Genomic DNA, 14,146 nt, shown 5'->3' with positions numbered 1-14,146 from the left:
TCTACAGGGTACGCGTTGTTTGGGATAAAACGAGAAATCCAAGGAGAATGCAGATTAAAGGGGAGAGGGGGGGGGAGGGGGCTTACCTTTTTACTGCAGAGGAGAAAAAGCTTCAGGAGAGGGAAGTATGCGCATGGAGGGGTAGAAGACGGATGGCAGTGGAGAGGCAGGAGACCGATTTCCTTTGCTTGATCAGAGAAGATCTGAGAGAAGGCCAATCAGAAGTAGAGGGGAGAAGAGGAAGAAGACCGGAGGTGTGGTGAAGACCGATCCCTAATCCTCCTGCGTGCTCTCTTTTTAAAGGAGAAGAAGAAGATTCGAGAGAAAAATATGGTTGGAGATGGAGGGCCATCCAACGAGGAAGATGGTGATGGAGGATACGCGGGAGGAGGGCCGTTGCCACTTTCTCCAATTTGCAAAGAGGGGTCTCCTTTTCAGAAATTTCCTAAAAAATGGTTTTTGTTTTCAAAAAGGGGTTTCAAGAGAGGGTTTTAACAAAAAGTTTAAAAAGGAGGGTAGATTACATAGTTTCTGAAATTTTTGGATTTTTGATTTTGTTATTTTTTTGTTCTTTTCTTAAATATATATTTTTTTGTACTTTTTGAAGACAAAATTCTAGAAACTAAGGATTTTGACTACTTTTTTACAAAATTTCAAAAATATTTACAAAAGCAGAGCTTTTCTGAAAAGTCAAGTTTATTTTGGGGAAATTTCTTCAGAAGAATGGGTTTGGACCCAAGTTTTGAGAAAATGTTCGAGTTTTTGAAACTCGAATCGAGAAATACAACGTGATGGATCCAAACGGATATCGGATGGATTATCCGAGCTATTTAAAAACTATTTTTGGTACTTTCTGTAATTTTAATTTAGAATTTGAACAATGAGACTCAGATTTGGATCTGGACAATGGATCCAGATCTGAAATCAATTTAAACATATAAAATGAATTTAATTTCAGTAAAGCTTGAGAAATGAACTGGAATTTAGATTTAAATGTGACTCAATTGCTCAAAAAATGAATTTAGGGGCAAAAAGGGAAATTTTAAAAGATTTTGAAAAATTTGAGGTGTTTACACTAGCACATGTTACCCTTTTTTACTATAACCAGCAAGCATGATGAATGAAATTTGCTGTAACTAGAACATGTTACCCTCTTTTACCACAATCATCACAAGTTACCCTCTTTTACCATAACCAACAAGCATGGTAGATGAAGTTTATTGTAAATAACACAGGTTACCCTCTTTACCGTAACTGACATATTTATTTTTTCATGTGCAAATGAGCATATATATTTGATAATTTTGACACACACACACACACATATATATATATATATATATTGTGTGTGTGCAATCAATGCAAACATATCTGTTGTGCATTGTCAATGAAAACACCTCATTTTTTCTTGAACTTTTATCTTGGAATCACACCATGTTTATGGACTTCAACGTTTTAATCACTATTTTTTTTCTTGATAATGGGGGCAAAAACCGCTGTTATGGTTAGGACAACCTGTTATAGGTTGAGAGGTACCACATTGACTGTGACCCTGTTTCGGTGTCTATGGTATAGGACTCAACTAGTATTCTCCTTCCCCACTGGAGATAGTTTCTGATCGGCTTCCACCCAGTGGCAAAGGACAAGTACCCCGAGTATCAAACTTGCAACATCCTTCAACTTGAATGCCTTAAGTTGACCCACCAAGCTAGGTGTACAAAGCCCTTGTGAGCTAACATTTCTGTTACTAGCTGAAATAACAGGTTTCATTAATTTGGAAAAAAAAAAATATTTGAGACTATAGGCAGACTAAACATCACAACAAACACCAATATTCTTCTTACACTGAAAACTTCTACTTTCTAATAGTACAAATGGAGGTCCTAGGCAAAAGGTCAGTTTTTACCAGCAATGGTTACGCACATTGGAAAACAGAATAGTGTCTATACAACTAAGGAGCCATGAAGACTATAGGCTCACATGAAATGTCAAAGAGAATGTAGATATCGAGTTAGTAAAAAAAAGTAAATTATTGAGTCTGCTGATCTGGTGTCTTAAAAAAGTACAACTTGGTTATCTATTAGTTGCATGCTTTATTTTTAGATTAATTCGTTCGTTTGCAACCACTCTGTATCACAGTTGAACTCTTGACTTGCAATTTACAATGATTTCATTCCTACCAACCTCATCTGTCTTCTTTTTTCCCTTTCTCAAATTCACCTTCTTTCCTCTTCAAGTACAGGTCGTATTATTCTCTTGATTATGGAGCACTTCGACAGGCCGATCACATCTTCTTGACCTCACGTTTAATTTTTATCGTTATTGTTAATCTTCTTCTCCCTTTTATTTGAGGAGAAAAATGCATATTAGATGTCATCATTGGCAGCACAACTCAACTACTGGGGACCAAAGAAGTTGCATTTTTTTTCCAATTTATTTTCCTTTCTGGTTGGGAAATAATGTTCAAGGAAGACTTGGTACTCGTCTTTTGACTAGGCCGAGTTGTTAACAAAGTATTCGGCCCCACTACTGGATCTGCTCTAATGAAGATGACTATTCTGTACAAAAACAGTGGGTGATCATTTCGAACTCCATGGGAAAGAGGCCATATTTCTGACAAAAGTGGGCTTCTTTCCCACGTTTTAGGGTGAAATGGACACCCCTTTATGTAGGGGTGTCTTCGGGTCAGATCTGGTTTGGACCCAGGTGGGACGGAACACGGATCTGATTTGAGGTTCTGGTGCTGGGTTCAGTTCTAGATCCAAGCTGACCCACCTTAAGAGAAACCATACTCAAGTCCTATAAGAATTTACAAGAACCAGACCTGGAGCATTTTTTGTAAAATAATAATTTTTTATCTTATTTACATTAAACAATTGCGGATATTAATCAGTAATCGGGTTGGGCTTGGGTCTGGTATGAAATTTCATAAATTATACCTGGCTCCATATATTAATCAGACCCTTTGAGTCCGACCCGGATTCTAATCAGACTTCATTCTTTATCACCAAACCCTGGCACTGTAGGGTTTGGTAAGGGTCAGGTCCGGGTCAAAGCCAACCTATTGACATCCCTAAATGTTTGGAAATGGGAAAAGAACGAGAAAAGCCAGTATAAAATAAAGGAAAGAAATCTTCTGATTAACTTTAAACGGGTATGATTTCACCACCCGTGCATGTGAAAAACTTCACCTAGAGAGATGGAAAAGTAGGGCAATAGTGGCCTGTGGAGGATGCGATGCCATTTTCATTAAAAAAATGTTTTGTATGAAAATGGTGGGCCCTAACGCTGTAATATGCTTGTTTTGCCCACCGTGAGAAAGAGACCTTATGGTGCAGACCGATTGAGGTCATTTCACGATCCAAGATCCAAAGAAAACCTGTATGTGGACTAAATTGAAATCCAACACTACAAGAAAAATGTGTATTAGCGACGGACTCTATCCGTCGCTAATCCATCGCTAACGTGTTTAGCGATGAATTAGTGACGGCTTAATGACAGATAATGTCCGTCGCATAACCCTAGTCTCTAAACTGCAACATAATTTATCTGTCGCCAATCCGTCGCTACTTAGCGACGGATTAGCGGCGAATCATGTTCGTCAGGAATCCGTCTCTAAATAGAGACTAATTTGGTTATGCGACGGAATTTAATCCGTCGCTAATCCGTAATAAGGGATACGTATCCGTCGCAAACCATCGACTGATTTAAATTGGCGACGGATAATATCCGTCACTAATTTTTAAAAAAAATATTTTTTTTTTTGAAATCTTTTGAAACTCGAGAAAAATTTCTCGTTATACAATTCATATAACCTGCTTATAAAAAATAAAGTATACATAAAAAATACATATACAGATTAAAAAAATTTAACGCAAGTTTTAAGTTAAACAACTTTAACAACCAAATACAGTTCTTGCCAAGTTATAATTAGTTACAAGTACGTCAAACAAATTAAACACATGAATCTAATCCTCGCTAAGATTCTGAGCATCATCCTCTTCATTTTCTCGATCTGCCCCTCCCTCCATGCCTCCATTAGCTCATCTATGCTGATCATCTCCAGCATCCTACAAGAAAATCAAAATGTTAGTATTTATAAATAAAATATAATAAAATAAATTATATGCAATGCACCTAATCTAATGCAACAAAGTAAATGGCTGAATGACACATAGACTAGCAATAAACTGAAGGACATTAACAGAATTCAGATATGTGTTCTAAGACTGAAAAAAAAAATTATAGTAATTCAATCATGCATATATGTGTTCTAAGGTTGTCAAAGAATGTCAAAAATCCTAATAGGTTTCAGTCTTGCTATGTTTTGACATAGTAGATCTCTTAATATGTAAGTATACACAACATGAAAGATGTAATCTTGTCGTCTTTCTAACGAGCTCAAATTCATAATTTTTTAACAACTGATTGTCGAGATACGAATCAAACAATGAGTGACTGTTTGACTAGAATATTGTCACACCTAGGACAATCTAGTTGGTCACAATACAGAACGAGGTCTAATTTCTGTGAATGGACAGAACATGAAAGTTTTAGATAAACTTGTTATCTTTCCAACTAAACAAAAATCAGAATTTTTTTAATCTGGATTGTCCAAATATGATTTAATCAATGAGTCGGGCTGATGATGGACAAAACAGTCACCCGAGTAACTGTCTTTCCTATTTCAAGCCATTTTCATGATAACGCCAAAAATAAGAAATGGTCAAAACATGAAGATTGTTGGTAAAATCGACAACTTTCCAACAAAATAAACCACACAAATTTTTTTATCACGAACGAGTGAGTTATGCCTAAAATACCACAGAAAGATCAGGTGAGGCTAGAGCTCTGAAAAGCAAACACACATAAAACTAAAGCACAAGTTCAAGTCTATTTTCGAAAATAAAGACGATCAAATCACTTGATAGTCAAAACATAAAAGTTGTCGAGCTGCACGAAAGCTTTCTAACACGTTCAAGAACTCTATAAAGCGACCAATATCAAGGGAGATATGATATATTTACTGAGACTAAGATAAAAGAAAAATCCAAACCGAGAACAAATAATTTCTTAAAACAAACTAAAACTTAATTTATCTAGTTTTAGTTAGATGTTTAAGTTCAACCTGCAGAGAAATCACTTCTAATCCAGTTCTCCAATGCAACAATTCCTTTCCTCCTTAAACCTAATTTCAGTTAGATCAACATCTACTAAACATGCAAATAGTATTCAAAACAACTTTCACAAAATGAACTTTTGAAAAACACCAATCAAATCCAACATTTTCAATATAAATCAACAAACTAGCAATCCAAAAAAAAAACCACCATTCACAATTGTTCAAACACAAGATCAACAACATATAAGTTTCTAGCCAAACCGACGAAGGAGGAGTTGGCTAAACAGCAACACGAACAATGATCTACAAGTTGATAAAGAAGGAGATGTAACCTTTCAATGGTTACCAACCTCAAACCAACAAGATTCTCACGACCAACAAGACCACAGACATGATCTCAGCAATCTCATGTCAGCAACAATAGAGATTTGCTCTAGCAATGGTTCTCCACCAAAATGGCAGCCACCAACAAGTTCAAGCAAGAACAACACCCTAGGTCGGCTAGGGTTTTCTTCAGATAAACCTTAACTAGGGTTCCTCCAAAGTGGTCGACCTTCTCAAGGGGACTCTCTCCATTTCCTTCATTCTTTCTTTTCCAAAAATTTTCTTTAAAATAGCCAAAAGACTACCACATTTTTTGGTTGAGAAAGTTTTATATGTGAGAGACAATGTAGCATGGCTTTTCACTGGGCTTTTGAGAGATCACATTCTAAGAGGCCAATGAGAGAACAAGATTTGAATCCTCCTGTCTCATTGCACCTCAATCTTGACTAATGAAAGCCACCAACATTGATAAGAGGCTTAAAGTGAGTGGCACCTCAAGAAGCTATCAATGTGAGGGTGATGAGGTGGCTCAATTTTGAATGGCCCCTTAAGTGATCACCTCACACTTTGGCCAATGACATTCTAAAGGAGTTGGCCAATAAGAGGGCTCCAACTTAGATATATTGGACCTCTAAAATTCAAAACAAAATCAAATCCAATATCCAGATTCATGGTTGGAACAAAATATAAAACTACTCTTTTACCCTTTACACCCTCTAGTGCCACAAATAAATCTTAACGTCACTAGACCTATTCAGATCTGTAAAATCTGGTACCTAAAAAATAAAACAAAAAAATACAAATGTTTTTAACATGGTTCAAAAAATCACTGAAATGAAACCGATATTACAAAATGAATTTTTTGAGATGGATGAAACAAAAATCTCAAAAAATTAAATGATATGAAATGACCAAAATACCACAAACCCAAAATGGACAATTTTGATATGGAGTCGCGAGTCTTGCAATTCGGATTAGATCTTTTGTTCTTTGCTAATATTGGGATGCTCTTTATCACCTTATTTCTTACAAAAGGGAGCACTTTTTCCCTCGGTTTGGGGGTGAAACAAACACACCCTTAGGTGACGCTTGGAAATGAGAAAATTCTGCAATAAATGAAAAAAAATCATGCTCATTTAATAGATTACCACTCCACCAGCCATGCATAGTCCCCCTTAAAGAGAAAAAATGTTGGTGAAACTGCTTTCAATTGTGCGTCCCATGCTTTTTCATAAGGAAAATTCTATTTCAGAACGAACCTTTTTATTCCTTGATTAAAAAAATGAGCCTCACTTTTCTGAAATTCTTGATACTGGTCACAGGTTTCCTAGAAACTGTCAAATACAACCTCAGGTTCATGTCCATCATCTCCAGAAACGTGATTTCTTTGGGTTTCCAACTAATATTATCCTTGGGACTTGAAAAATACTCATTTATTCTCATAAAAGGAGAAATTAAATGTTTTGAACATTAGATTACGAAGACTGTTACTGTAATTTTATTTGAGATTTAACTTGAGTTAATGTATAATAAGAAGAGTAGGTCTCTATTTGAAAATTTACAGAAAATGAGGGGCCCATATCAAGATATTCAGAAATCTCTGGCTCGCTTTTGAAATTAGGAGCAAAAGGTTGGCCCCTAAATTGAATTCCCCTTATTTCATGTGATTTGAATGTACAAATTTTCAAAGAAAATTTCTTCCACTTTCAAACGTGGCCTTGGGGTGCATTTGCATCTCCCAATAAAAAAGTGCGGTTTCGACCGTTTTTCGCTTCAGGGTAGAACATGGGAGCAACTTTCCTCGTAGCATGGATCCCCATTCTTGGGATCAATTAGCAATGCAAGAACGACTTGACGATAAGAGGAAAAGAAAGAACTCGTTACAATAATCTTTCTTGAGACTAATAAGTAATGCAAAACATAATTGATGAGAAAAGGAAAAGAACTTATTACAATAGTCTTTTGTTGTAAAAAGACTTACATTTAAAAGGTTAAAAAGTAAAAATAAAAGAAAAGAAAAGAAAAGAACAATCTGCACGAAAAACTAACAAACGAAAAGATAAGTTATATTCCCTACTCGTTCCTTTTCCCTTCTCTTTATTTCCATTTTGACACACATTACAAAGACAGTAAACCAAAGAACTAGATTACAAGCATGAATGTTGCCACTGTATTGGTTATAGTGCATGTTCCAATTCGAAAAACGCTATCTGATACGGATTGAAAGGATCGAAAGCTAATTTTTCATCTTGGTCACTCACCACGTTCAATCCCCACAAGCCAAGATCATCAATCTCTTGACTCTGCCACAGAGAGCCCATGTCTGGCATCTCAAATTGCAGGAAGGGCCCTTCATGATTCCTCCATCCTAACCCGTCATGATTCAGAGATGTCGATGATGAAGAGGTTGCAAATGATGATGGTGATGACCGTGGTGGAAGAGAAGCTGCTGCTGCTGGAAGTAGTTGGTACAATTCTGAATTGTTGTGCCATGCAGAGCTGTCACAAGTTGAGTTACTGTACTCACTTGCCAATGAGCCCAAAATCTCATGGGGCTCGATGAGAGGGACTTCATCAGTGCAGAAAGGATCAGAGACGATGGAATCAAATGGGGACTCAAACAACTCTCTGCTGCTGATGATCTTCTCTTCCTCTGTTATGGTGGAAATGCAGGATTGTGTGAGGGTGTTTTGGGCAGTTGGGGCTGAGTCTTTAGATGTGGAAGAAGAAGAAATGTCCATGTCTTCCTGTGAAGGTGGAGCACAACTAGGTTGCTCAGCAGTTGGGGAGATGGCTTTGTGGGAAACAGGATCAATCCCCATCTTCTTTAGCTTCTTTTTGATGTGGGTGTTCCAATGGTTCTTTATCTCATTATCTGTCCTGCCAGGCAAGTGTGCAGCAATCTTGGACCATCTGCGCAACCAAAATTTCCATTAATTTTTTTTAGATAGTTAAGGGAAAACCCCCTCAGGTTGGTAAAACCTACCGGAGAATACACCCAGTTTCAACCTTGCAGCGAAGGACGGGACAGGTGACTTTCAAACTTGTAACGTCCTATCAACTTGGTGACATTCACAAGTCACCCCTACTAGATGAGCTGAGCCCTTTTATGCATAGTTAGTATCAGTTCATATACATACATATTTTCTTTTTCTTTTTAGGATAGGCTAATGGAAAACCCTTCCATCACCAACCGCATATCAGCAAGTCTCTGGTTGGTAAAAGTAAAATCCTTGAAATCCCTCTTCTCGTCGGAACACTCGGCTTCAAGCTTGCGGTTTCAAGCTTGTAACGTTCTGTCAAATTGGTGACATTCACAAGTTGCCTCTACCAGATGAGCGACGCTCTTGTGGACACATCATATGTGTTAAAGAAAAAGTAAAGCAGTAAAGTGCAATAACCTGTTGCCAAGACGGGCATGGAGGTCTATAACCATCTGCTCTTCCACCTCTGACAACAAACCCCTCTTCAAATCCGGTCTTAGATAATTTGTCCATCTTAATCGGCAACTCTTTCCACATCTAAGTAGTCCTATCAGAGAACCATGATTAGATGTTAGTGAAATAATTCAAAACTAAAAAACATGTAAAGAAGTTTAAGAAAAAAGAAGGGAAAACCCAATAGTTTGGGAGATACCAGCAAGTTTAGGAACAGCCCTCCAACAGCATTGGCCATGAGTTAGCATGAAGCTGATGAGTTTCTTATCTTCCTCAACAGTCCAGGGTCCTTTCTTTAGACCAACCTTATCACAACAAGATTGCCTTCCCATTCTTTGGCAAAACTTTAAGCAAAGCCAAAAAGATGAAACCCTGTGTATATTTATGTACAAAATGAGACAGAGAGAGAGGGTGAACCTTCTACCTCTTAAGAAAAGACTACCCTCCTTGTATTTTAATCAAAGTGTAGGCGTACGTGCATGACACTTAGCACGTGTAAAGCTATTGCATGATAGCGGCACATGAGCTGCTGTTTTGCTTACCTTGGAAGTAGCTGGTCAGTCAATTGACTCTCTCTCTCTCTCTCTCTCTCTCTCTCTATATATATATATATATATATATAATGCGCTCGCTACCCCCATCAAGCTCATTCAAAAACCACAGTTTTTGGTATTTTTTCTTATACACTAGAGATGTGATCTATAGGTTTTGTTTACTGGAAACAGGCTTTTAGATCACCAGGATCTGACCTGTATACAAGTTTTTTCGGTGACCCAAAATCAATGGCTACGAAGGCATCAATTTTTCTCTGCTCATAACAATACATTTTTTTCTTGAAAAAACATGATCAAAGTGTTGATACCCATTAAATGGAGCATGCTAAACACATCTAACGGTTCAGATCTATCATCCTAACGAAGCAGAGCGAGAAAAGAGAGCCTAATATGTTCAGTTTATATATATATATATATATATATATATATATATATATATATATATATATATATATATATATCACAGGAATGCTCCAATACGTGTCGTATCTATTATAATATTAACTTTAATGAAAGTTTATATAAAAATGGCGTGTCCCAAGTCCTTTAAACCGTGTCCTTGTGACATCTTTCTCTTGTTCTTATTTTGCAATGGTCATCTTTAATTTGGTGCCAGTATTTATGAGGGCATGCCTGGCATGCTTTCACTTTGCCATCTCTTGAGTGCCGCATGCTAAGCGAGTAGGAAGCCACAAGGAGCTCCTCGTAGTTTTGGTTTGTCTTGATGACACCTTTTTTTTTTCTCTTTTTCTTTTTTGTTTTCTTATGTGCAATACGAGACTTTGCATATGACTTCTCTTCCTCATTACACCCCAAAATTGACCCCATTTTATTCACTCTCCTCCAAGATGATCATGTGGGGACCAAAATAAGTGTAAAATATATACAATCAAGCTCACAAGGCTCCATATTTTACCTACTTTCCCCTTATAATTAAGAGTCAGGGAAGGTGTTTTTTGGAGTAAAGTTTGGAAGGTCAGCTATCTAATTCAATAAAGTAGAAACATGTCAAAATGCAAGTGAAGGTTGGGTTATATTGATAATGTAATCCAACTGCACCACCCCCTCAGGTTTGGTTAGGTGGAAATATCCGATATATTCAGCATATTTATGGCTTAGCTACTATGATTTGTTAATTTAAAAGTGATTGCCTGGCATTGACATTGCTGGGATTGGTACAACAATTGCACCTCCATGGATAAGCTTGAGTTAGTTTTGGGAATAAGATATAGTACTTCTGGTAGTGGAACTCAGATAAAGACCATCCTCCAAATCTGTCTGACTTTCTGAACTCTGCATTGCAGTTGAGCTCAAAGGCAACATGACTATTTTAGGGTAGTGACTAGGGGTGTCAATGGGTCAGGTTTACCAAGACACGACCCTTACCAAACCCTATAGGGTCCGGTATGGTTTAAGACCCGGGTTTGAACCCGAAGGTCTGATCAATACATGGATCTGAGTATAGTTTGTGAAATTTTATACCAGACCCAGGCCTGACCCGAGTTCCGATTAAGACCCGCAAATTTTCAATGTAAAAGAGAGAAAAAAAAATTATTCTATCGGGTATGGCCCGGGTCTGGTTCATGTAGTTTTTATCAGGTCTGGGTATGGTTTCTTTTATAGTGGGTTCGATTAAACCCAGGTCCAGACCCGATATCATACCCAAAAGTCGAGACCAGGTCTGGTTCCACCTGGGTCTGAACCAAACCCAACCCGTTGACACCCTAGTAGTGACATGAGGTCAAAAGTTCCAACGCAAAAGAAAATTACAAATTTGATCATTGACTTGTGAGAAAAGTTGAGTCGCCCTTTTGTCCTTTTTTATGACACCTTGTTTCTTGTAGAAGTCAATGGCAAATCTCATCCAAATTATGCATCCAAAATTGGTTTTGTGCCAAAAAATCTTCAACACATTCTTCAAGAGTGAGTTGGGGCATCACCTGCTATAAAGGATAGCTAGTGTTTCATGTTATCATGGTTCTTGGCAGCTTTTGAGCGCAACCACTTCCTTGAAACCCCTCTCCACTGCACCTTTGCTTGCGCGTTAAAATTGGTCACCTCAGGCCAATATCGCATGGACCCACGAGTGCACAAGGTCCGGTTGGTTTGGACCTTGTCCATACAACGCGTATCATGTGAGACCCATGAGACAAGATCGAGCCCAAATGGCTGTTCTGTGGTTCAGCTCAGGTTTTTTTTTTTGAATAATTGGTGAAACCCACTTCACTCACTTGCAAGTTCATTACTGTAAGAACGCCTCTTACCCACCAAGGAGTCCACCCAGCTTTAGCCTCGCAATGAGGGACACACGCATGGGTTTTTGATGCAGGAAGACCTAGGTCCATAAAGATTCATTTAGATCTATTTTAGATTTTAGAGTTTTTGGATCTTTGTATTTGGATATTGGATCTATCCAAGATCTAAAGTAAAATTAGGGTTTTATTTTCCTATAAATACTTGCTATGTTGGATGATTAAGAATTGTTATTTTCTTGAGTTTTATGCAATTTTCAGTTTTTTCTGCTTTTCTTTGAATTTCATGCATAGAAGTCCCTCTCGGTTTACATCAGTTTCGAACTCGTGACATCCCTTATGCTTAGTGACTTTTACAAGCTGCCCTTAACAGATGAATGGAGCCCTTATGCGTGGTGCAGCTCGTAGTTTTTTTTTTTCAAATTGGCAAAGTTCAACCCATAGTTAGCAATACGTGAAACAACAAAAAGTAATTACATACCGAATTCATGATAAAAAGTTCTGAATTCAAAAGAACAGATGAAAAAAACGACATAAAAAAATGTGTTACAAAAGAATCAACAAAAAATATAGATGGGTTTAATCCAATTTTGGTTTTATAAAACATGGTAATAAGAAGACATATATAAGAGATTTTTCCTTCAAAACCAAGAAGCTAATGTGGACAAAAATGGGCTGCCTACTATATGTTCTTCCTTTAAATAATAATAATAATAATGCAAGTCTACATTGAAAAATTAAGATTCCAAAAATTCTGAATACACATGCACCTGCAAACAAATAATTGGATGTTTGTAAGCAAATTAAGGTATATTTTGTATGCACATAGTTTAGGTGTGGACCCATCTGCGCCTAGCTTAGACCGTCCAATAAAATAATTGGATATTCAAGAGAAAAACTTAAAGATATGGTCTACCCGGTTTGTTTAGTTAAAAAAAAAGTTTTGGACCATATGATTGTGATGTGTGACAAGAAATTTCAAGCCTAAAATATACCAAAATTTTACAATTAAAAAAATTATGATCTAAGGTGTAATGTGTAATCCCTAACAAACAGACACGCCCACACACACACACACACACACACACACACACATATATATATATATATATATATATATATATATATATATATATATATATAAAAGTATGAAAAGTATATTTTGGTGCAAACTGGACCATTCATTTCTGTTCTTTAAACTATACTTCAGCGGTTACTTTATTTGTTGAAAATGTGCTTTAAAGTAAATGAACCATGGTGAATCCATCTATGCTGTCAGATATACACAAAGTTGCATGAGTATGGGATTTGGCTTATTATACAAGTTTGTGGAGTACACATCTCTAGCTGAAACTCATAGATGCAGTTTTTATTTGATCAATTTGACCCCACAGATGTATTTAATATGATCTATTTACTAGGAAATGCATTTTGGATCAAGTGGTTTTGGCACAAAAACATGATTTTGTCAATTATGAAATTCTGATGCATTGAGGACCGCTGAAATTTGAAGCCCCATCAAACTCTACCTATATAACATGATCAGGCAATGTAAAACATGTCTTTGATCAAACAAAATATATAAGATCATATCCATAGGGCTTGATCTGCCAAAAGAAAAATGTAAAGAAACAGGTTATTTCTACTAGAAAGTATGGTACAGTCGAGGGTAGCCAACAGTCTAGCCATTTCTTTTGCTACCTAAGAAGTCTCACCTAAAGTACCCTAATTTGGGCCGATTCATTGAGACATAAATGTCAAGGATATGTTTGTGCACGATGTGATACTTAACCAAGTTCACTAACTCCAACTGTGTGTAGGGCTGCGAAACACCACGAGCAGCTTGCCATTCGGCTTGGCTCGGCTTGTGAGGAGCTCAGCTCAGGTCAAGAACTAAGCTCATTTAGGTAAATAAGCTGTTTATGAACATGGCAAGCTTGGCTCGTATAGGCTCATTTTACATATTATATATTATATATTTTATACATAATATGCATTTTATATATGTTTTATACATACATTATACATATATTATGTGTATCGTACATTATTTTATATATTATCAAGCTTTAAAAAACACTTAAGAATCATTTTTCTTATAAAATGAGCCAGCTTGTGAAGCTCAGCTCATAACGAGCTTGGGCTTGGCTTGGCTCGTGATGAGTTCACGAGCATGAGCCAATTAAGCACGAGCCCAAGCAGGGGTATACCCTTAACGAGTCGAGCCCGAACCGCCCGAGCTTGGCTCATCCAACTCCTTTACCAACCCTAACTGGGTGTCAGCATGAGTGCCATGGGGGGCTTCCATGGGCCAGCCGGAGCAGATATCTGCTGATGAAGTGCTAGCCAATTATTAATTGACTGTTCAGGTCAATGAATCGAAATCATTTGACATCATACGGAACAGGACCAAGTGATGAAATCCCAGCTTGCACCAGTTCATTAGCTCAACGTTAC

At 37.2% G+C, this 14,146-nt stretch overlaps 1 protein-coding gene across 1 annotated transcript; it reads right to left on the bottom strand.

Moving 5' to 3' along the window:
- Window positions 1-7,623: 7,623 nt before the first annotated feature.
- LOC149846502 (uncharacterized) lies at window positions 7,624-9,215 on the bottom strand. Its single transcript, XM_089998034.1, has 3 exons — window positions 9,083-9,215; window positions 8,848-8,977; window positions 7,624-8,359 (listed from the first exon to the last, which is right to left on the bottom strand). The coding sequence occupies exons 1-3, from the start codon at window positions 9,213-9,215 to the stop codon at window positions 7,624-7,626; spliced, it is 999 nt and encodes a 332-aa protein (XP_089854160.1).
- Between the last annotated feature and the right edge of the window lie 4,931 nt (window positions 9,216-14,146).

Source organism: Nuphar pumila, chromosome 2 (genome assembly GCF_984573655.1).
Source record: "Nuphar pumila chromosome 2, dmNupPumi1.hap1.1, whole genome shotgun sequence".
NCBI classification, from domain to species: domain Eukaryota; kingdom Viridiplantae; phylum Streptophyta; class Magnoliopsida; order Nymphaeales; family Nymphaeaceae; genus Nuphar; species Nuphar pumila.
This window is presented reverse-complemented; position numbering and strand designations above follow the sequence as displayed.

Bases quoted from the DNA above. Each gene is read 5' to 3' on its own strand.
- LOC149846502 (XM_089998034.1), bottom strand. From the start codon at position 9,215: ATGGGAAGGCAATCTTGTTGTGATAAGGTTGGTCTAAAGAAAGGACCC. The intron at 8,978-9,082 runs GTATCTCCCAAA...GTTCTCTGATAG, and splicing joins GGCTGTTCCTAAACTTGCTG to GACTACTTAGATGTGGAAAG. The intron at 8,360-8,847 runs GTTATTGCACTT...TTGGTTGCGCAG, and splicing joins CATGCCCGTCTTGGCAACAG to ATGGTCCAAGATTGCTGCAC.